This window comes from Vipera berus, assembly GCF_964194415.1.
Source record: "Vipera berus genome assembly, chromosome: 1".
Lineage (NCBI taxonomy): Eukaryota > Metazoa > Chordata > Lepidosauria > Squamata > Viperidae > Vipera > Vipera berus.
The window spans coordinates 138,269,714-138,294,221 of NC_138202.1; the positions used below are offsets into that span (position 1 = coordinate 138,269,714).

General features: G+C 39.8%; 1 protein-coding gene across 2 annotated transcripts; it reads left to right on the forward strand.

Moving 5' to 3' along the window:
* The first annotated feature begins 14 nt into the window (after positions 1 to 14).
* UBXN4 (UBX domain protein 4) lies at positions 15 to 23,942 on the forward strand. 2 transcript variants are annotated; one of them, XM_081314641.1, is made up of 13 exons: positions 15 to 238; positions 5,723 to 5,825; positions 7,016 to 7,044; positions 8,711 to 8,829; positions 14,189 to 14,327; positions 14,715 to 14,802; positions 15,310 to 15,364; positions 17,438 to 17,602; positions 18,509 to 18,636; positions 19,131 to 19,233; positions 20,338 to 20,469; positions 20,625 to 20,827; positions 23,345 to 23,942. In XM_081314641.1, the coding sequence occupies exons 1-13, from the start codon at positions 157 to 159 to the stop codon at positions 23,481 to 23,483; spliced, it is 1,485 nt and encodes a 494-aa protein (XP_081170767.1). In that variant the 5' UTR covers positions 15 to 156; the 3' UTR covers positions 23,484 to 23,942. The 2 variants fall into 2 exon arrangements, with proteins under 2 accessions (XP_081170767.1, XP_081170768.1); XM_081314642.1 differs by having other exon boundaries at positions 18 to 238; positions 14,718 to 14,802.
* Positions 23,943 to 24,508: the final 566 nt, after the last annotated feature.

Below are 24,508 nucleotides of genomic sequence, written 5' to 3' on the forward strand. Positions count from 1 at the left end.
GGGACGGAGCGACGAGGGGTGCGCGCACCGTCTCTCTCTCTCTCTCTCTCTCTCTCTCTCTCTCTCTCTCTCTCTCTCTCTCTCTCTCTCTCTGCCCTCCTCCCCCTCCGTTCGTCTTCTGCGTGCGGAGTCGACGCCGCCGCCGCCGCCGCCATTATGCTGTGGTTCCCTGGCACCATCCCGGCCGCCATTGCAACCGCCAAGCAGCGCAGCGCCGTCTTCGTGGTGTTTGTGCAAGGTACGGGGCCCGTCCGCGGTTGGTTAGCGCCGCGTCAGCGCTCTTGTTCCCCTGGGAATCCGACGCGGAGCCGCTTGGGTCTCCCGAGGGACGCTGGGCCTCTTCTCTGAGGGATGGAAAAGCCCTGCCAGGGTGGGTGGGTGGGTGGGTGGCAAGGGACCTGTGCCTCGGAGGAGAGGGTTGCCTTGAAATACCGTAGGCCAGGGGTCTTCAAACTTGGCCCTTTTATGACTGGTGGACTTCAACTCCCAGAATTCCTCAGCCAGGCACACTGGCTGAGGAATTCTGGGAGTTGAAGTCCACCAGTCATAAAAGGGCCAAGTTTGAAGACCACTGCGCGTAGGCTTTAGGAAGGGAGGCTTAAGAGCTGCCTCCGGCGCTGCTCACGGCCTCTGCCGACCTGGTCGCCTCCGGATGGAGCGGCCTGTAAACTGTCCAAACTCTTCCGTCGTGTCAACCTCGACGCCGTTAACCGCACAGCCGTGCCCGTGTCGTTTCCTTGGCGAGTAATATTACTCGGCAAAGGGTTTGCGCTGCTGTTCCTTCTTCGGGGACTCTTCGTCAACTTTCCAGTCTTATCCTGCGGCCCGTGAGCAGAGTTGTCTCATCCGGGTGCTTAAAAAAAAACCACCACCACCAACAACAACCCCCCTCCTCCTTTAATTCTGGTTCGCTTTTCGAGTTATCAGGCAAGATGAGAAGAGCGTAGGCGGTGCATTATCCCCCGGGGTTGTCGAATGTGACACGTGCTGATCGAAGCAACGGCGTTGCGGTTTTGCGTATATATTTCTCTAATGTACAAACGTAAGGGGGAAAAAAAAACACGGTACGGGTAGACCTCAACGTGCCTCCTTTCGTTTAGTGATCGTTTGAAGTTACAAGGGCACTGGAAAAGTGACTTATGGGCCGTTTTATGACGCTTAGAAATGTTGTAGCATCCCCATGGGCAAGGGTAGGCAACCTCAGCTCTTTTATGACTCGTGGACTTCAACTCCCAGAATTCCTGAGTCAGCTATGCTGACTCAGGAATTCTGGGAGTTGAAGTCCACGAGTCATAGAAGAGCCGAGGTTGCCTACCCCTGCCCATGGGTCATGTGACTAGAATTCGGACTCTTGGCAACTGGTATGTGTGATGGTTGCCGGGTCACGTGATCGCCTCTTGCAACCTCCTGACAAGCAAAGTCGATGGGGGAAGCCAGATTCACTTAATAACTGTATTACTAACTTTTAACAGTTGCAGTCGTTCACTTAACAACTGTGGCAAGAAAGGTTGTAAAATAGGGCAAAATTCACTTACCATTGTCATCATACCGAGCAGCAGATATTTTGGACTCACTTGTGGTTGTAAGTTTAGGACTACCTCTAAGTAGAAATTACTACCGCTGCCATGCATTAGTTTCAGATTATTTTTCCAGCCCAGGAATTTCATCCAAAGAACTATTTGTGCCTGACTTCTTCTCTGCATGTTTTCTCTTCAAGTTTCCTCCACAGAGAGCCTTCTAGACTTGTCGTTTGAGTTTCCTTCTGTTCTCCATTTCTTTCTAATATTCTAGATCTGGTGTCTTTTATTAATCCCCTTATTCCTAGTAAACTGTATGTTTACTCATAAATGAAGGCGAATAAACTACATGTCCCAGGATAACGTTGCAGGATCCAATCTGGGTTGGTCACCGGGCACAGAGGTTTAGCTTTAGTCCTGGTGTGTTTGTTTACTTTTGAGCTGAATGCTGGTGTGAATCTTTTTTCCCTATTTTTCTGACATTTCTGTGAGAAGGGCCTTCAATGTCAGCATAAGCTGCAAACAAAATGCCTTTGATGTTTCACTGACATTGAATAGATTAAAAAATTGACAGTGCATCACATTATAGTAAATCTGATTATTTTGAGGGGGGGGAGGTGTCAGACACACCTGGGTTTAAAATCTTACCTTGTCTAATTTGCCACTTTCCAAAGCTGGAATGTGGTGTTGCATACTCTCTCTTTACATTTGCCCTTCAACCCTTGGGCTGCAGTGAATTAGAAGAATGGAATTTTCTACTGTTTTCAAAATCAGTCTCAAGTTTAACTGGCCAGTTTATCAAGTATAATAAATCTAGCACTTTTGATCTAGTGGATTAAACTGAAGTGGCCATCCTGAATGTATCCGAGGACATATTGATCTGGTTGACATTCCCCAAGCTACATCAAATCTAGCACATTTTTGGCAGGTCCATAGTCTTAATGCTACTTTTGCTTCCTTTCATCTTATACTAAAAGAAAAAAAACCCAGCAACCTTGTTCTATCAGTTGTACAATCACCTCCTGTCTTATTAAATATCTGCTTTCCTTTCTAATTTCTTTGCTTCTCAAGTTCTCTAATATCGTTTGAAAATTCTTTCACTATAACTGAAAAGAATATCAGGAATCTTCATGAAGAAGCTTAAAAATGTGTGATAGTCTTTGGCCTCTTATTTGCTTATGATAAGTTAAGATAAGGAGCCAAGAAGAAGGTCTTTGGACTAAACAAGATGTGCTTTGTGCTTCAGGCTGAATCGGTCCAGGAAAACAATAATTGTGCTACATTACTCTTGTTGGAGTTTATTCATTTCTCTTCACTGACAAGATGGTAGAATTATTGTCTGCTAAAGCAGCAGTTGTAAATGTGTACCTGAAAAATACTATCCTAGTCACTGGATCCTCAGCTATTTAGAAATGAATGTGAATTCAATTTCTAAATATTAAACTGAAGGTTGATATTGATATCTCTTATGGTATAGTTAATACAGATTAAAGAATTTAAAGGTATTTTCACTAACTGGATTATTTCACTGTTCAGTTTACAGCCTACAGCTACGGTAGTTGTTTTAATTCAAAAGTGAAACCATTTATGGTCTAGTGAGAGATTCTAAGTATATAAAACAATGTATTTTAATATAGACATTAATCTGGCTGTCTATCATATGATTCCTGCATGCGTTCTGCATGTTACATCACATAGGGATATCCTCTAGGGGACTATGATACATTTGAGCTTTTTATTTTTCTGTCTGGTTTTCTCTAGGGTAGTAATTCTGTATACACCTTGTATCTATTCTAGCATTAGGCTTTCCCCCACATATTTTCCTGTTTCTATCAGTAAGGTAAATGTTTTAATTTAAGTAATGATGCTAGTTATTCTGTTGACAAGATTAAAACATCCTCTTGGTGCTATTTTTATTTTTAAAAATTAAATAGCAACAATTCATTGTGCTATGGACTTTTTCCCCTTTCTATATTTCTATCCTGTACTGTAATCAGTAAACTAATGGCATAGTCCTAGCATATAACTCAAGGTCAACTGGAAAGTTAATTGCTAAACCATTGAATTAAATGATATATCTTGGTTTTCCTGTTCTGGTTAGCTAAACAGAACATGCTGCATATTGTTTATGTGATCTAGCTTTGTAAACTAGAATTGCTATATAATTTTTCCCTCAATAAAATCTAATCTCAATATTTTTTCCTGAAAATCTGCCACAGGAACTTACTGCTCTCTGTTTTGAGGGCATGCTGTTATAGTCATATTACAATATAATTCCAGAATAATATATTCAGATTAAATTAGTAATAATGCCTTCTGCATTTTTGGACCTCAGTTTTCATTCGCCTCAGTCAGTTCAAGCTATCCCAGATCTAAAGCTTTTGAAGTTTAGAACATCTTTTAGATGCAGAAAAGAAAAATAACAGATTATATGGGAGGAGATAAAACTATACCTACCATCTCATTTGAAAATAAAATAAGAAATTATAATAAATATCCTCATTGTTCCTCCTTTTTAGTGTAAGAACTGTGACACTCCTTCCAATTGGTTGATTCCTGGTGACTTGATGGATAACAGCTATCCACAGGTTATGCTGTGCATTACACCAAGTGCATCCCTATACCCCTACATTATACCACTCTAGCACCCCATCTATTTGCCTTTTTTCTTTCTTTCTGCCTTCCCCAATATTAAAGTATTTACCATAGTTGGATCTGCCCTCACAATGTGGCCAAAGTATAATAGTCTTTATTTCATGATCTTTGTCTCTAGTGAACATTCAAGCCGATCTTTGATTTCCTCTGGTATTAAGTTGGTCCTCTTGACAATACAAGATATGTGAAGCCATTTCTTCTAGCATCATAATTCAAGGAATAATTCTCTCTCATTAGATAGATGTGCAGCATCTATCTATTGATCGCCTCAGGTTTTTTTGGATGAAATCTCAGGGTCTTTCATGAGTTTACATAGTACACCCCCCAATATCTTTTGATTATTATTTATGATGGTAATGATGATGTCTTGTATATCCATAATCTTCTAGAGTCTAGAAAACTGAAACGGTCAACTATTTTTAACATTTCACCATTTATCCTAAATCCTCTAGTTTTCCAGTAGGTATGACCTTTATTTTCTTGATGTTCATAGAAAGCCTAGCCTTTTCACTCTCCTTTTACAATTATTGTTCTCAGGTCCTTCAATTCCTGCAGTCAAATAAGCCTGTTGACATTCCTTCCAATACTCTTGGAAATCCCCAGAAGTCTTTCTCCTGCAGTATAAAGAACATCCTCTACCATATATCTCATAGTAAAACAAGTGATAAATATATTATCCAAATAAAATCACTACTTTGTTCAGATTTCAAACATGGCAGTGGTCAAAGAGGAGTGGGATGTGTAATTCTTTTCAAACAATCAGACTAGATTCATTCTTTGCTGTTGTTAGTTGTGAAGTCGTGTCTGACCCATCCTGACCCCATGGACAACGTTCTTCCAGGCCTTCCTGTCCTCCACCATCTTCTGGAGTCCATTTTTAAGCTCACGCCTACTGCTTCAGTGACTCCATCCAGCTACCTCATTCTCTGTCGTCCCCTTCTTCTCTTGCCCTCAATCTTTCCCAGCATTAGGCTCTTCTCCAGTGAGTCCTTCCTTCTCATTAGGCGGCCAAAGTATTTGAGTTTTAGCTTCAGGATCTGGCCTTCTAAAGAGCAGTCAGGGTTGATCTCTAGGATGGATTCATTCTTAACCTATCTTATTTGAGCACTGAGATAAGTTTAATGTTTTGGCATTAAAATAAGAGGAAGTGTTTTGATTCAATAAAGAACCTCTATAGATCAAAGAGATCCTCCTACTTTAGAGGTTCATCATAAAATTGAGAGTATGATTACTGAGATGGAAATATGGAATTAGCATGCTCATTCTTATTTTCCCTTTTTTTATCCAGGCTTCTCTTAATTTGGTTATTCTGGAGCTGTTTGTCTGGGTGTTGTATCTGCTGCCCATTTGTAAGATGTCTAGCCTGGGTTTCTTAACACTGATGTATGAGAACCTGATCTGTAGGTTCCCTGATTTTTTTTGATCAAACCCAACTTTGGAATTATATGAGCATTCCTGTTTTTAAAGTAATAATTTTTGTTTTGTATGTGGGGTATGTTGCAATTTGCAATTGCACTATAATTACATCTCTAAAACAATGTTTTTCATAGGGCAAGATGAACAGTCCACAGAAATGGCTGCCAGCTGGGAGAATGCAAAAGTGTCTGAGGCAGCAACAGATGACTTTGTGGCTATTAAAATTGATACCCAAAGGTTTGGCAATATCTTTTGTATTTATTTCTCAATAAATGTTTTATTTTCAAATACTTTCTAATCAGCTATTTTGGAAACAACGTTAGTTTACAGGGAGGAAATATTACATTTTGTACAAGTAGATATTAAGAATATAGTTTACATAATTCACTTCATATTTTTCCTATTGTTTGGCCATCAGCCAAAATAAGATCTGGCTGATACTTTTCACTCTAAAATCCCTAATGCTTATATGAAGGCTGATCATCTGTAGAACTTTTCTCCCAGCCTCACAGTTTAGAGGAATGCGTCCTTAAGCTTTTTCTTCACATTTAGAATCTAAATATATTTTTCTCTTTTAAAGGCAATTTAGAATGGACAAACGTTAAGCTGTATGTGTGCTTATAGGTATACATACGCCAATTCACTTTTCATGATGGCTCAACATCCCTTCCTTCCACAGGAATAGTTAGTTATATAAAATATAGTTTCTTGCTCAAACAATAAATATTTCTCACTTTTATCTAATTTTAGGATAATGCTTTGTAACCCTAACCCTCTCTCTCTCCCTCCTTCCTAGGGCTGAGAGAAATTGATCAGCCCGAGGTCACCCAAGACTGGAACTCGCAGTCTCTCGGTTTCTATCCCATCGCCTTAATCACTAATCAAACTGTCTCTCTAATATAGTTTACTTTTTTTGTCTTAAGTAGGTTTATCTAATTTTTTCAGCCAAAGATATGACTTGCATAAAATGAGCAATGGAGAAAGGCAATAAGATGGAAGAAAGAGAAGGAGAACACAGTAAGATTAACTGATGTGCGAATCTAACTTTGACAAACATACTTTGGGACCTGGAAAAACCAAACAGAGGAAAATATGAACTGATCCATTCTTAACCTCTCATCTCACTGAATCAAATGAAAGAACTCATTTAGCTGGGTGAAAAATCATATAGCCCTTTCAGCAAAGAAGCCTTTACTTATGTTTATAATAGATAATAAATGAAAACTTTAGATTAACCATGTTATGTAACTTGTATACCATTATATTTCTCAGTTTCAGTATGGTATCTTAAAGAATAAGAAACTAATTCAGTGCAATCTCAAAAATAATATGCAGTAATATGGATAATAATATGGTATATCTAATTGTTTTGTGCCATTCTTTGTATTTATGGTTATAATAGCAAATAAATGCTTTCTCTTACACAGTGAAGCCTGTTTGCAGTTCTCACAAATCTGTATCCTTTGAACATCATAGAATTATAACGATTCATAGTACATGATTACAAAACAAATTAATGGTCTAGTATATCTCTTATTTCTTTGTTATATTTTTAAGATCTCCTGCTTCCTCAAATGATTTTTGCACTTGCCATCATATAATCTTGGAACTGACCTCTCATTTATGCGAAACCATCAGATCACTCCATTAAAATCATGTTTTGAAGCCCATTTGTATCGTTTGTACAGTGTACTGTTCCACACCTTTTAACAAAATGCATACATGTTTTATTGAGATGGCTTCATATGCTTCTCTATTTATCATATCTACTTTCCTCAAGTTTTTTGTTCTCAAGGTAGAGCTTTTAGCACTATGTGGTTTTAACATTATATACATTGATAGTACTATAAGGCAGGATATGCATGCATGTATGCATACATAATATACATCTTTATTGTTTTCAGTCAAGGAACACAATAAAAGCCTTTTAGTCTCTCAGATATTTTTCTCTTATATTTTTTTTTAGCTTCATACTAGGGTTCATAGAGCCATAGCTTGCTGAAAACAGGAATTCTGACAAGTTATATACCATGTGGGAAGCTGATTATGTAACAGCATCCCAATGATTGCAGAATGGTTTATTGCTTTCAACAGTTCTAGATCTAGTTTTATATGAACTGGTGTTGGTTCAGTTGACTGAAACATTTGAGTACTGCCCATTATAACTCATGGGATTTCACTATCAACACTACAGTCACTAATTTAAAAATCTATAAAAGATTTAAATGTATTAGTACAGAATGCTATAGTATCTTTAATATTAATAAAAATGAACTATAGTGCACAGAGGCAGCTGACATTTTGGTACCACTTCCTTTTTTCCTGCTTCTGAGCACCTCAAATACCCATTCATTTGTGATTGGAAATGGGCTACTGGATTAGAAGTTACAGTTAGCAATTAATTACAAACCATGCATAAGAATTTTCTTTTTCAATGTCTTTTGTGTCTTTTTCTTACTTAGTTTTTAAGATATGAAAATAGATTTAAATACTTAATGTAATTAATTCTGGGAAACTTATAAGTTTAAATAAGAATTGTAAACAGGATTTGTGACAAGGCAACCAAGATGACCAGATAGAAAAGAAGCATGATATTGAAGAGATTATTATTGGTAGAAATTTTAGAAAAATCTTTATATTTAATTGTTACCTATCAAATTAATAAGAATTGTATTAAATTAGATTGCAAAGAGAATATTACTGGAAGAAGATAAAATCAAGCAAAGTTATAATGTGGATTTTGGAATATAGAAATTAACCATTAGTGGTTACTTTGTAAATATAAACCCAGACAACACGCTGTTTACCAAATATCAAGATGTTATATTAAAAAATGAATAAAATATATTTTTTTAAAAAGAATTTTGATGATGCAGTCATCAAATGTGGATGATTGCACGTGTTTAAAACAGTAAGGTTCAAGTCCAGCTTTTCCTTTGAACGGTCTATTTAGTTTTAGGAGACAGCAGAAAATGATATTTTGGAGAACCTGCATGGTCTGCTGTATGCAGAATGTAAATTGCCCATTTCCTTTCAGTAATTTCATTTCTTTTAAACTCATTTTCTTTGCTTTTCTAGTTTACTCTTATGAAAATATATTATCCTTTACTGTTATTGCGTAGATCCAGTAGTGTGTATTCCATCTAGTTTCTTTATAGGAGATAATGGAATACCTCTTGAAGTAATTGCTGGCAGTGTTCCTGCAGAAGAACTGATTGCAAGAATTCATAAAGTCAAGCAGGTAAAACAGTTTTGGATGTGATTTTTTTTTCCAGTAAAGTGAAGGATTGTTTTTTTAAAAAAATTATGCCAAGCTTGTAAAAGATGGAAAGTACTTTAGTGGTCCACTCTTTCAGCTGTTGCTATTGAACGTTAAGTTGGCATTTAAATGAGGCCTTATCCATCCATGACTTAATAGTAGTCTAGTATATTTTTGAAACCTGGTTAGTCTTTCTCTTTTATAAATGTGCCCACCTTGGTTTCAAGCTTTAACTGGAACCCTTGGGCAGGGATACTGGAGTAGTTATTGTCACTAAAGAGATTCAGTGATTTGGATGAGGGTATAGATGGGGAACTCAGCAAATTTGCAGACACCAAGCTGGCAAGAATAGCCAATACTCCAGAAGATAGGCTTTAAGATACAGAAGGATCTTGATAGACTTGAACCTTGGGCGCTATCTAACAAAATGAAATTCAATGGTGAATTTAGGCAAGAAAAACCAAATGCACAGGTATAGTACAGGGGGTACCTTGCTCAATAATAGCAATGAGCCTTGGTGGAGCAGTGGGCTAATGCCTCCTTAAGTAATACCAGCTGCCTGCAATTAGTGCAGGTTCGCATCCCACCAGGCTCAAGGTTAACTCAGCCTTCCATCCTTCCGAGGTAGGTAAAATGAGGACCCAGATTGTTGGGGGCAATTAAGCTGACTTTGTAATAATGCCGCTGGGGGGGGGGCGAAAGCCCTAATAAGCAGGCATATACATAGAATGAAGGCTACTGCTAAGCTTGTAAGCCGCCCTGAGTCTTCGGAGAAGGGCGGGATATAAATGGAATTAAAATAAATAAAATAAATAAACTGTGAGAGGGATCTCGGAGTCCTAGTGGACAATCACTTAAATATGAGACAGCAGTGTGCTGCAGCTGCCCAAAAAGCCAACACAGTGCTAGGCTGCATTAACGGAGGGATAGAATCAAGATCACGTGAAGTGTTAAAACCACTTTACAATGCCTTGGTAAGGCCACACTTGGTCACCACGATGTAAAAAAGATGTTGAGACTCTAGGAAAAGTGCAGAGAAGAGCAACAAAGATGATTAGGGCAGGGTTTTTCAACCAGTGGTACGTATACCGCTGGTGGTACACGAGCCCAGCCTAGCTAATTATAGTGGGGGAGGGAATGAATCAAAACGGAGCCGCACAGACCTGGAGATCAGCTGGAGCTGTACTACTTGCCAGAATCCCCAGGTTCTGTGGCAACAAGCTAATTGGAGCTTCCGGTGCACCCGGAGTAGAAAAGGAGGAGGGTGGAGAGAAGAAAAGGTATAAAAGGGGCAGACCGGCCTGTTTTCAGAGGAACAGCGAGTGGAGCGGCCAGCAAGGAAGGGTGAGTGAGGAAGGGGTGTGTTTGGGGGGGAAGGGCTAGCAAGCGAACGGCTCCTGCCCAGCTCGCTTGCAGAAAATAGGCTGCTTGCTAAGTAAGCTGGGCAGGAGCCCAGGATCAGTGTTTCTGAGCACAACTTCTGAGCGTGGCTCAGCTGATCCCAGGCTCCTGCCCAGCTCACTTAGCAAGCAGCCTATTTTTCGCAAGCAAGTGAGCCAGGCAGGAGCCCAGGATCAGCGCTTCTGAGCACGGCTCAGCTGATTCCAGGCTTCTGCCCGGCTCACTTGTTTGTGGAAAATAGGCTGCTTGCTAAGTGAAGCCCCAGGATCAGCAGGCTACCCTGCGCTGATCCTGGGGCTTCACTTAGCAAGCAGCCTATTTTCTGCAAGCAAGTGAGCTGGGCAGGAGCCATTCGCTTGCTAGCCCTTCCCCCCCAAACACACCACTTGCTCACTCACCCTTCCTCACTGGCCGCTCCGCTCACTGTTCCTCTGAAAACAGGCCGGTCTGCCCCTTTTATACCTTTTCTTCTCTCCACCCTCCTCCTTTTCTCCTCCGGATGCACCGAAACCTCCAATTAGCTTGTTGCCACAGATTCTGGGGATTCTGGCAAGCTCTGCAGCTCCAGCTAATCTCCAGGTCGGTGCGACTCCGTTTGGACTCATTCCCTCCCCCACTATCATTAGGTAGGCTGGGCTCGCGTACCACCAGCCAGGGGCTCACGTACCACTGGTGATATGCGTACCACCAGTTGAAAAGCCCTGACCTAGAACTAAGGAGAAATTTGCTGACAGAACAATGAATCAGTGGAACAACTGGCCTCCAGAAGCTGTGAATGCTCCAACACTGGAAGTTTTTAAGAAGAGACTGGACAGCCATTTGCCTGAAACGGTATAGGGTTTCCTGCCTGAGCAGGGGGTTGGACTAGATGACCTCCAAGGTCCCTTCCAACTTTATTATTATCATCATCATCATCATCATTCTGGTGGGATTCGAAGGTGCTGTCCTGCAGAACAGGGTGTGAGGTCTTATTAAAGTTGGGCATAAGGATCAGTTGGGATTTCTGCCAACTGTAGTCTCTTTGCTGAGTAGTGTCTAATTTAGCAGTGGAATTCCCTAGACTTAGCATATTGGGGAATTTCAGTTTTTCTTTGCTAAATCATAGAAACCTCAGGAGTTCATGACCAGCATGGCAACCATGAATTTGACACAGATTATTAAAGTCCTGACTCAGAAGTGATCACATTCTGATGGCTTTGCTGTTTTCTGTGGTCCATTACGTAAGAGGTCCTGGCTGGATAAGGCCCTCTAGAAGATGATGTGTTGTTGTTGGATCCAAGCAGTAGTGATTACATTTTTTAAGAATGGTATGGTTCTGCCAGTTGTTAAGGAGGCAGTGATCTGCCCCTCTTCAGTTTTGGACAGGTTTTGTCCTGTTTCTGCTACGCTTTCCAGGAAAGCTTGATGAAAAAATATTCAGAGTTCCAGAGTGGCCCTGAACAGTTTATCTGGACTCTCTTCAATTGGGTTTCAGATCAGTGTATACTATTAAGGTGGCATTAATCACCCCTGTAGACGTCTTGTGGCAGAACTGAGATGGCAGAATGATGCACCCACTCTGCCCCTTGAAACAGCCCTCCCTACACACCCCCACCTCCCGATTCAGGTGTTCCTGGCCCCTTCATAAGGCTTTAAGCATGATTTTTCTTCCAAGGACTGGGTTAGGACATCAGATGAAGCTCTCTGGAAAATTGATACAGGATTTTGAATATGCCGTAGTTTTTCCTCTGGGCTGTTTTACATTGTGCTATGATGGTTCATTTATGCCTATTATTTATTTTGTTTTGTTTTTAATCCTACATTATTTGTCAAGAATTGCATTTTGTGAACTTGTGGCCATACAAACTGTATATATAACTACCTAAATATATACACACAAACTCTTCATTTTCTAGTTGCATTCAATTAAACAAATTCATTGTGTTCAAAGTTTGAAAGGTAGTGAGTCATGAGAACTTTTGTCAGAGGAATAAAATATTTATTGCAATAAATTGTTACTTTCTGATATACATTGGGTTGGATAGCCAATTTAATATAGTGGTTCAAGGGCTGGCCTATAAACCAAGAAACTATGTTCTAAGTTTGAATTAAGAATGAAAGCCATCTGTGTGATTTCAGGCCAGTCACACTCTTTCAGCCCAGACCACCTCACATAGTTGTGGGAAAAATAGGAGGAAGGAGTGTTAGGTACGTTTGTCTCCTTGGGTTTTTATATATATAGTTTGGATTAAAATTTAATTATAATTTCAGCCTTTATACAATAAGAAAACTTCACTGTAAATGATTTTTTTTCTCTTTAAAAGCCATGTGGAATTAATTTATTCTTTACACAGAATTCAGATCCTCTTAATTTTTAACATATTGCTCACAATACATGCTAGTTGCAGCAGTGTTGTCTATAAATTATTCCACACTTGGCTTTTGTTGTCAGAAATAATCTTTTATTTACTTATCATTTAGTGTTACAGAAGGCTCTTGGTCAACAACCACCGTTCATGGGCCTACAGTCGTGATCTGGTGCATTGCTGTGTGTTACACGATTGTGATTTGCAGCAGGGTCAATAGGGAAGTCGGCAGGAAGTTGGAAGTCATGGTCATACAAGGTTCTCACTTAATGACCTGTGGTTATTCACTTGGGCAACTAGGGACTGCTGTTAGGTGGCATTGTTGCGCTTTATGCCCATGTCACAGTGACAGAAATTCTGGTCCCAATTATTGTCATTAAACAAGGACTGCCTGCAGTTACCGTATTTTTTGGACCATAAGATGCACTTTTTTCCCAAAAAAGGGGGGGGGGGACGAGGGTGCGTCTTATGATCCGAAGGTGATCCGTATGGCCAGCCCCAACCTCCACAAGTGGAAAGCAAGGGAGATTGCCAGGAGCACGAATCGGCACGTGCTGAGAAACGCCTATCTCACGCTCCTGCACTCTCCCTCGCTCGGTTTCAGCTTCCCTTGCTACAAGAGAAAGCAGGCTGAAACGGAGTGAGGGAGATTGCCAGGAATGCGAATTGGCTGATCTTGCGCTGCTGTAATCTGCCTCATTTCAGCCTGCTTTCTCTTGTAGCAAGGGAAGCTGAAACCGAGCGAGGGAGTTTGCAGGAGCGCGAGATCAGCCGATTCGCATTTCTGGCAATCTCCCTCACTCCGTTTCAGCTTGCTTTCTGCAAGAGAAAGCCGGGCTGCAGGGCCGCCTCCGCGGGTACTGCTCTAATGCAGAGAGGGAAGGACAAAGAGGGAGGGAAGGAAGGAAGGAAGGGACAATGGGAGAGGGAGGGAGAGAAAGAGAGAGAGGGAGAGAAAGAGAGGGAGAGAGAGAGAAGGAGAAAGAATTTTGTTTCTTGTTTTCCTGCTCTAAAAACTGGGTGCGGCTTATGGTCCGGTGCGTCTTATGGTCCGAAAAATACGGTACTTCTTGAATGCATAGTGAGGTGATATTGAAACATATTATTTTAAATAATTTTTTTCTATACGCCTTTCTGAAATTAGTTACTTACCAGGGTCAGATTTCCTAAGATAATCCCCCATTGTATATATTTGCATTGTCTACGTGGCCAGGTCTTTCTTGGAAAAGTGGGCTGATAACCTACTAGAAAAGAAACTCTGTTGATACAAATGCCACCTGGTCTAGTAAATACAGTAGACCATGGGGAGGCAATCTGGTGCCTCCACATTATTTTGGGTATCAGTTGCCGTCAGCTCCAGGCAGCAAGTTCATAGCAAGCATTATAGAAGTTGTAGTTGAGACATTTAGCAGAGATCATGTTGCATAGACTAGAAATAATTTTTGAAATACAGCCTGACATAGTGTGTGCATACTAGGCGAAAAAGAATTCTATTTTGTTCTTTAAAATGTAACGAGTGCACATTTTTAAATGTAATAAGTGGAGTATAAAATAAGTGCAACACATATGTATGTCAACACTTCCTTCTTCCCTAGATGCACTTAATAAAAACCGAAGGGCTAGAAAGTTCTGCTTCATGTTCCTCCTCTTTATGTAGCAACCCAGAAGATTCTCAATCACAAACCGCTGAAACTTCTGAAACAGAGCTAGAAAGGTTGCGTTTAACTCCAGATGGTAAGTATTACTAGCTCTTTCTTTATAGATAACTTTTCCTCTGAGATGTTGCCGTTCAATCCCATGAAGTTTAATATTTAGCCTAGTAATAACTGGATCTGCCTCCTTGTGTTAGTATCCTTTAATTGCTTTGTGTGTCCTTCGAACCTTCTGTATGTCCCTCACACCTTTCCTCGTTTGCAAATGGTAGTAAAGAACTATGCCTCTTTTTACTACATTTTATAATGCAATAAAACATTTCTTTAAAAAAACCACAATCAGACAAAAGTGTTGTGTTATTTTTATTACCAGAAAGGATTGATATATACAATTATATTAACAGATATAATTATAACGAAAGTCTCAATTTTTGTATTTTTTTTAAATATGGGACTTCTCATTTATGAGAAGGTGAAGTAAATTTGGTCCAGACAAATGAGAAAGATGACAGACGGGTAGAACAGACTACGGATGATCTTGCTACTAGAGTAGAAAGGTACGTTTTTTAAAAAAATACTATTTAATGCAAGTATTTAGTGAAAGTTTGGTGTGTCTTAGAGTCTTTGAGTTTTGATTAGGACATTTTGTATTTGTACTTTTTTAAAAAAAAATGAAATCAGAAAGAAAATGAAACTTGTATCAACGCTTTTTCCAGAATTGCCATACTTAAGAAGGAAGCAAAGTTTTGGAAAATATATTTTATAAGGAAAAACAAGGGTGGGTGTATGTACAAAGCTTGAAAAACAAAATAGAAATACGTATAGCATATGATAGCATTTGGAATTGCTTCTGTTCATAGGAACAAAATTTGTTGGAAATTTTTACATTATTTCCTAAATATACATTTTTTGTCAGTATGTTGCATCCTAAACATATGGAATTAAGTTATTGTAGCATAGTTATCACTGGTGAATTGTGAAATTTGGATGTGACCTTGATATGAGATTTCATTAATCGGAAATTAAGTTTCAGTATGAGCTTCTTATTTTCCTTCAAAATACAGAGTGACACAAAAACTTGAAGAGAGAAGAGAAGAAAAGAAAAAAGAAGAAGAACAGGTAGAATATAATTTGATTTTTATCATTGCCAGCCTCCCTCTAGGAATGCTCTAGTTGGCAGAACACAGATTTATTTTAATATCTCTGAAATGTGTGGAGAGGTGGAGAAATGAGGCCTGCTACATTGCTTATTTGACCCTTGACTTTGCTGATGATTAATTCAGCCAGGCTGGGACTGGGCCCTTGATTCTGAAAGATACTTAAATGTCTCTTTGAGCACCAAATTATATTCTAGTATATGAAAGGAGATAGTTATAATTTTATATTTTTTTTTAAAAAAAATCCCTCCCTTAACCCGAGTATCATTTCTGGTTTCTAATTTTAGGCAAGATTTAGATACTTCATTCCCAGGCAAGGTGGTTCAAAAATTGTTGCTTGCAACAATTTTTTGGACTTGTGTTAATTTGGAATTAGTTTAGAATAGGGTACTAAGGCCATTTGTTTCTCTTAGACATGGGTCGCATAAATAGGGGAAATGCAATTTTGCTAGTTCTTTGGGGACTTACAGTGGTTTTCAATATTTTCAACCCACAGACCCTTGACAGTATTGAGCTTTGGGGGCATTGTTTTGCAATGGTTCCCTTCTTTCCTGTTAGGACATGCCCCCAAACTTGTGCAATTACACTAATAAACTGGCTGAATCTACTTGGAGTGCCCAGCCCATTATTCTACGAATGGCTGCCCCTGTATTGTGTTACTCGGCAGGAGAGTATGGCTGCCCCATTTGGGGCTGGGCCGCAGATTATACACAGGTGCATATAGGTTGCTTAATGGTACATGCTGCATTATTACTGGATGTCTGTACCCCACCCTACTTGACAAACTGTGTATCTTAATGTGAATAGCTCCGCCTGGCGGTAGAAGGAGTATGGCACAAGATGTGGAATATGGAAAGGTGTTGTATGATCCCACAGACCCATTATTTGGCCAAGTACCCCCTACAAAAAGATTAAAATCTGTTCCAGCAGTCCGGCCTGGCCTGATAGCTCTTGGGGTTTCATTTGTTTTTTACTATTGTTTAACTGTATACCTACCTTGCTCTGTACACCGCCCCGAGTCCCTCGGGAGAAGGGCGGTATATAAAAACAAACAAACAAACAAATAAATAAATAAAATGAAGAAGGAGCTTTTTAGATTGCACCAAGGAAATTGTTACTTCACTTTAAAAAAACAAAAAGATGGAAACTTCTAAGCCAACCTCTTCATAATTGTATAGAACCACTTGAGAAGTGGCCTGGAGGTTCGGAGGAGGAATGGATGGTTTGGAGACGTTTAAACAGACTGTGCATTGGTTTAGCTAGAACTAAAGATCGCATGGAAAAATTGGGTTTCTCCCAGAGAACAAGGATATTTATTGTTAATGTACTATTTAAACAACTCTCCGTCTTTTACAGTGCCCCCTGGCACAAGACATGCACACAGAATGACTTGTTGGTTGGAAATAACCCTGCTATGAATGTGGCCCAGCATTGGGCTAGAACTTTTTAGATTTAAATTAATTACTACAAAATGTAAGCAGATTCCTGTACTAAAAGATCTGTACTGCCTATTAGTACTGCCTATTGTGGCTTACTAGTCACTATTCACAATATTGGTAATAATCTTTAAAGGTCCAAATGGTGACCTGTACTGTTGTAAACTGTCCAGTCACTCAGACTAATAATCAGAATGGACCTCACAAGGATTTCCCAGCAAGAAGCAGCAGCATTACTCACCATACAAAATCAGTAAATACTCAGATTAGTAAAACAGGCTGTTTTGAAGACACTTCCACTACCAGAGGCTCATCTTTGTCACATTGTCTTTTGTGTAGCTCTAAGGCTATGGAATGTGCTTCCTAGGGAGATGCGCTTGTCTCCTATTTCCCCTGTGTCCTGGAGGTTAGTTACATCACTTCCACCATGCTTTTGATTGTGAAATGCATTTTTTTCATTTAAACATTTGATTTTTAGCTGTTTTAACTCCGCTATTTGTTTCTATTTTGCATTTTTATTGCTCTCTTGGTTATTAAACAAATAGAATGGTGAGGTAAAGTCAAGTAACTAAAGTACTACTTTTGTTTCTTTTATTCAGAAAGAAATAAAAAAAGAAATAGAAAGAAGAAAAACTGGGAAAGAAATGTTGGAATATAAAAGGAAACAGGAAGATGAACTTACAAAACGAATGTTGGAAGAAAGGAACCGAGAAAAAGCTGAAGAGAAAGCTGCTAGGGACCGCATTAGGCAGCAAATTGCAATGGTAATTATTCAAGCATGTGGTTTACTTGAACGAGGAAAACTTCAGCCCGTGGATCCTAAATGTAGTTCCTTGATGATTGACGTGGATCATGGGTGCTTTGAGTACAGTTATATTTAATCGATTTAAGAATAGTATTTACTTGCTCATTACTGATTTCAGTGGATCCATCCAAATAGTGACAGATTTTATTTTCCTGGGCTCCAAGATCACTGCAGATGGGGACTGTAGCCAAGAAATTAAAAGACGCTTGCTCCTCGGGAGGAAAGCCATGGCAAATCTAGACAGCACGCTAAAAAGCAGAGACATCACTGTCAGCAAAAGTGCATATAGTCAAGGCTATGGTCTTCCCAGTTGCAATGTATGGCTGTGAAAGTTGGACCATAAAAAAGGCTGAGCGCCAAAGAATTGAGGCCTTTGAACTATGGTGCTGGAGAAGACTCCTGCGAGTCCCTTGGACTGCAAGGCGATCAATCCGGTCAGTCCTAGAGGAGATCAACCCTGACTGCTCTTTAGAAGGCCAGTTCCTAAAGCTAAAACTCAAATACTTTGGCCACCTAATGAGAAGGAAGGACTCACTGGAGAAGAGCCTAATGGTGGGAAAGATTGAGGGCAATAGAAGAAGGGGACGACAGAGAATGAGGTGGCTGGATGGAGTCACTGAAGCAGTAGGCGTGAGCTTAAATGGACTCCAGAAGATGGTAGAGGACAGGAAGGCCTGGAGGAACGTTGTCCATAGGGTCGCGATGGGTCGGACACGACTTCGCAGCTAACAATAACATTCAAATATAGTTTGAACTGGATCTAACTCAAATACAATTCCTTTTACATCAAAAACACAATGATGTTTGATGTTTGCAGCTGGTATTAAAAAGTTATGGTAATAGGCTACTTTTTTGTCTTCTGAAGGATCGTGCTGAAAGAGCAGCTCGTTTTGCAAGGTCAAAAGAAGAGGCAGAAGCTGCCAAAGCTGCCGCTCTTCAGGCTAAGCAAGCTGAAATGGAAGCTAGGAAGGAAACATCTCAAAAGGAAAAAAGGTAATTAGATTTTTCAGGCCCTGTTACAAATCCCTATATTTTCAACTTGCACAAAACCACCCTTTGCATTTTTCAAGAACCTATAACTTTTGGATGCAAGTGCCAGTCATTCTAACCTCATCCCAGTTCTCATTTCAGTCCTTATCTCCTTTCCTTCTCCTACTTTAGGGCTATAAAGCTTCTTGGCAGAAAATTTGTTTCTTCTGAGTTCACAGATTTCTTTCTTCATTGTTGTAAGAGAAAGAATGGCAGAACCTGGGGGTGGAATCCAAAGAGGAGTCGGCCTATAGTTGCTACATAGCCAGAAGTGAGTCTAGGTGCATTCCTCTTTTGACTGCATCCCGGATTCTACCACTCTTCTACAGTTGATTAAGTAATGAGCTCTTTTTTCTGTAGAACCACCTGTGTTTCTATTATTTAAATGCTAGGAAGGTGTTCTTTGTAAAACGAAGTGTTTAAAAATCCGGACTTTTAATGTAAAATATCTTCCCTAGTGCTATAGCAAGAATCCAATTTCGCCTTCCAGATGGATCTTCTTTCACTAATAGTTTCTCTTCAGACGCCCCCTTGGAAGAAGCTCACCGGTTTGCTGCACAGGTGAACAAGCATCTCTTCTTTTTCCAAAAGTTAATTAAATGGAAGCTCTATTAATTATTTAACCAAATTATTGCCTTTAAAAATTTTAAGGAAATAGGTTTAATAAGGAGGGTTTTAAAAATTGAATTACATACTACAAACATAGAAGTGAGCAAACCATAAGCATCCCAGTCCGTGTTTATGATATTTACATGATTACAGCCTGTCTACCTACTCACCCCATCGATTGCTCCAATAATGCAATTGAAATTTTCTCTCTCTCTCTCTCTCTCTCTCTCTCTCTCTCTCTCTCTCTCTCTCTCTCTCTCTCTCTCTCTCTCTCTCTCTCTTCTTGTGGGAAAAAGATTGTTCTATAATAAGAAAAGCATTGTTGCCTAACATAAAAACTGGGTAAACATATCAAAGAACGTACATTCCTTTCAAAGTATATTCAGGACCTATTAACCTTTTTAATAAAGGTAAAGGTTCCCCCGCACATGCGTGCTAGTCGTTTCCAACTCTAGGGGCCGGTGCTCATCTCCGTTTCAAAGCCGAAGAGCCAGCGCTTGTCCGAGGACGTCTCCGTGGTCATGTGGCCGGCATGACTAGACGCCAAAGGCGCACGGAACGCTGTTACCTTCCCACCGTAGTGGTCCCTATTTTTCTACTTGCATTTTTACGTGCTTTCGAACTGCTAGGTTGGCAGAAGCTGGGACGAGTAACAGGCGCTCACTCTGTTACGTGGCACTCGGGATTCGACCCGCCAAACTGTCGACCTTCTGATCGACAAGCTCAGCATCCTAACCCACTGAGCCACCACGTCAACCTTTTTAATACTCCTACTTAATTTCTGCCTTCAAGGATCATTTATTTAAATCATTGGACATTAGTAAGGCACATTGTCTACTATCGCACATATCAGTAATACAGAACCAAACTAACACAAGTTGAGCGATCACTGCAAGTGAGCATCCAAATATTCTTACTGTCAGTGAAGAATTTTTTCAGTTCCTTATGAAAACAGTTTTGGGATGAAAATCTATTTGTCTTGGAAATAGCATGTCCTTTATATTTCCTCGTGTTTCTAAAGAATAGAAATTAACTTGGCTTGTTCTGTTGTTACAGATTGTTGGCAACACATATGGCAACTTCTCCCTGGCAACAATGTTCCCCAGAAGAGAATTTACCAAAGACGATTACGAGAAAAAATTATTGGACCTGGGACTTGCTCCAAGTGCTTCGATAGTATTGCTGCCTGTAAGTGTGTAAAAAAGGGGAAACAAAAATACGCAGGACTCAAATAAATAACTATAAATTTACATTTTTAGTAAACGCGTACATCATACAGTGAGCGGTTTCTTTTTTTGAAAAAATAATTTCTAAATGGTATTTGCTTGTTTCCCCAAAAATAGGCAGGAAGACCAGGTACAGCAGTCATACAGTCTTCCAGTGGAGATTTATGGAAGTTCCTTGGCACTATCCTTTACCCGCTGATAGCTGTTTGGCGATTTATTAGCAATTTCTTGTTTACCAGCCCTCCTTCCTCCCAACCTCCTGCAAGACATCAACAGCAGCACTCAAATCCTTCAGCACCTAGCACTGCAGAGCCAAACAGGTACAAACACTTCCTACTAAACCACGGGTAGGCAACCTTGGCTCTTTTATGACTCGTGGATTTCAACTCCTGCTGGCTCAGGAATTCTGGGAGTTGAAGTCCACGAGTCATAAAAGAGCCAAGGTTGCCTACCCCTGTACTAAACCCATCAAGTTTTCAAGATTTTTCTCAGTTGAAGAAACTGACAAGAATAGAGTATTGATTCCTCTCTTCTGCACAAACTCCAAATATTTTCTAATCAGTAGGGCGGTCCTTGGAAATGGACTTGGAGCCCGAGGATGTATAATTAGGGAAAGAATCTGATCCACTCATGAAGTAGAAAAAGAAGCAGTGTGTTGCTGCTAGTGATTCTCTCCCCCCCCAAAAAAAATCATTTCCCAATTATGAAGAGTTTAAGAACAAACGAGTGAAGGTAGACAGGCTTTAAAGTCCCTTCATGTAGAAGTTACTTTTGACTCTTCATGTTATTCTTAAGTTTAGTTTAGTTTTTTTCCATGAACTGTAAAATCCAACTGTAAATATAGCAGGGGACTAAAAAACAAACAAACCAGTATTTATTTATTTATTTATTTAATTGATCTGGGCTTCCCATCTCACAAACTCTGGTTCTGGGCAGTCCGCATAGGATTAAAAATAAAGAACAGAAATCAATGCATTGTCTTTTTATGGGTTTTTTGTTGTTGTTGTTGTTGTTGTTTTTAGTTTTCAATCAGGCCAAACCACAGGCATGTTCAGAAAGCCAATTCAAGCTGGGAAATACAATGCTTGAGTGAAAAAGGCCTGTTTTTAAGGCCTTAGGGAAGGCCAAGGGAGCCGCCATGGCTCAGCGGCTAAAGACGCTGAACTTGTCAACTGGAATGTTGACAATCCAGGTTTAAGACCTGAGCACTGTGCAATGGAGTGAGCTCCCATTACATTCCCCAACTCCTGCCCACCTAGCAGTTCAAAACCTTATAAATGCAAGTAGATAAATGGGTACCACTTCCATGGAAAGGTAACAGTTTTCCATGTACCTCGGCATATATTCATGTTGGCCACATGACCACGGAAGCATCTTGAGACAATGCTGGCTGCCTCAGTTAAGAAACAGAGATGAGCGCTGCCCCCTAGATTCATAGTTGACTGGAAAGAGGAAACTTTATCTTAACCTAATAGGGTTAGGGGGGGGCATCTGAATTTCAGGCATATGCTGTTGGAAAGAGCATGCACTTCAACAAAATAAATCATATCCCCTGCAGCCCACTAGGTGGCAGTGTTTTACATAGTATTAAAAATCTCATTCCTGTAGCTAGTAACTAGGCAAAACGGTGCTTCATATGGCAATTTCTGAACTAAGGTACCTAAATTGGGCTAATTTGCAGAATGCATCCAAAATCCTGGACCCATGACTTCCATGGAATTGAAATATGGTAAATTTTATAAAACGTTGTATGACATAATATAAAATGTCATAAAACATTTCCTGTGCTGATGTTTGTACTGTACAGTTCAACTTGGGCTATTTTCAAGGGAGATACATCTCTGAATGTATCCCAAACTTTCTAGTGTAGGCAGTATGTTAGCTCTGCCATTGATAAAGGCATTGAAGAATCTGGTAAAGAAATATCTCTGATTCAAGAGATTATGGGTTATCTAGTTGTTTCATGTAAAGCCCTGAAGTATGTCTATGCTGTCTGATTTCATGGGATGGCCTGAAACAGTTGGCATTGTGATGTCCTAGTTTGTTGCATCTTCACTAGTGAAGTTAAGCCATTCTCAGGAAATGGTCTCTGATGATAACAGTGCCATTTGTAAATAGGTGCTTGTAATTTCCATATTCTAGCTGTTCATTTGTGCCTTGAAAGTAAGTCAGCAATCCACCATATTAGTCCTCAATTTATGACCAAAAATTGGAACCGGAATTTCCAGAACTAAGCGAAGCGGTCATAAGGCAAGATTTACATGGCAGCATCACTTAGGCAACTGCAATCCCTGCATCCTGGTTGTTGTCATTAACTGAGAATCAAACAACAAAAGTTGGCAGAGCAGGACCTGTGGAACACGAGGCAGTGGGAAGAAGTGTGGCTCGGCTCTTCTACTTCAGCCCCAGTCCTGCTGCTGTGTGCCACTGGACAGGGCAGTCAAAAAAATCATAGATGGGGGGTGATGGGTGGGGAGGAGTTGCACTACCCCCCCCCCCCCGCAGTCACAAGTGTAGGTGGGACTCCAAGCACTCAAATGTTGATCACATGACTTTAAGGGATGCTGCAACAGCCATGACTTGGGGCTTGGGTTGTAAGTACATATTTTTCAGCATTATAATTTTGAATGGTCGCTGAACAAATGGTCCTATGTCGGGCATTGTCTATACATTGTGACGTGAATGCATGCTTTATGAACAAGTTAAGTTTTCTGGCTCTCATAAACACTTCCTTAAATTTGGAATGAAAAAGACAAAAATTAGATCAAGAGTTAATACTGATATGAATTCTGCCACTATTGGAATTTGTACTCAGTCTCTATTTCTTTCTTCTTCAGACAAGCAGTTAGGAAACGAGTATTGGAAAAACGGAATGAAGAATTTAAGAAAGAAGGCAAGATCTACCGACTGAGAACTCAGGATGATGGAGAGGATGACAATAATACTTGGAATGGAAATTCAACCCAACAAATGTAGTTTGAGTAAACTGTACATAGAAATCACTGATTTTTTTCCCTATTTGATTTAGCTTCAGTTAAAACATTCTGCTGCATAAGTGGGCTTGGATGGGTATTCTGCCTGGATCATACCTTTTTCCTCATCTTAGCACGTGGAATAAATGCTAACCCACTTCTGCAGCTGGATTCTGCAAATGTAACTACTGCCAAAAACAAAGAATACAAAAATCCTCCATGTCCCATCAGCGTTTAGAATTTTATATTTACTACTTATGCAGTCCTCTAAAGACACTTTTTACCTATATAAATCTTTGAGCAAGTACGCATCTCCAAATACCAAACAAGTCACTCAGCCTAGAAGAGTGTAATCCTAATAAATTGGATAAGGTTTTTTTTTTCCTGTAACGCTTCTGTAACAACAGTCCAATATTCCTAGTTTTTATCTCACAGCATTCAATAAAGTTTTTCCCCCCAAGTCCTTGGTGCATCACATGATCATTCTTTTGACGTGTCGTACTTTTTATAAAGAAAGCCATGGAATGATCCCCGTGACGACTTGTCTTCCTGACTTGGATAAATGGGATTTGGAAAGGAAACATATCCTATTTGGGGACAGGGTCTGGTGATTCAACATGGCTGCTGTGGTGAATGCTAATTATATCACATTGGCTCTGGTTCAACTATTTATTTGTACGTAGCAACAGAAATACAGGAAGAGTCAGATTAATTTTTAATGTTTCTTGCCTCGACAAGACCTTTGAAAAAAAATCAAAGGGCAATGTAGAGTACAACAGAAAAATGAAAAACACATTCAGATTAACAGTTCAATCTAGTTCACAGTCTTTTTACAAATAAAAAGTAAGATGTGCCCCACTCTCCATTGCTTTCGACTCTCACAGAAAGACGGGGAGGGGGGTTAACATACAAAAATAGACGTCCCGCTTTTCCCTTCTTTTTTGCCTCTTATTTGACTTGATGTGATCCACTGGTGTTCAGATGAGATTTTAAAGTCCTTAAATGCTTGACATTATCGCTTTAAAGAGA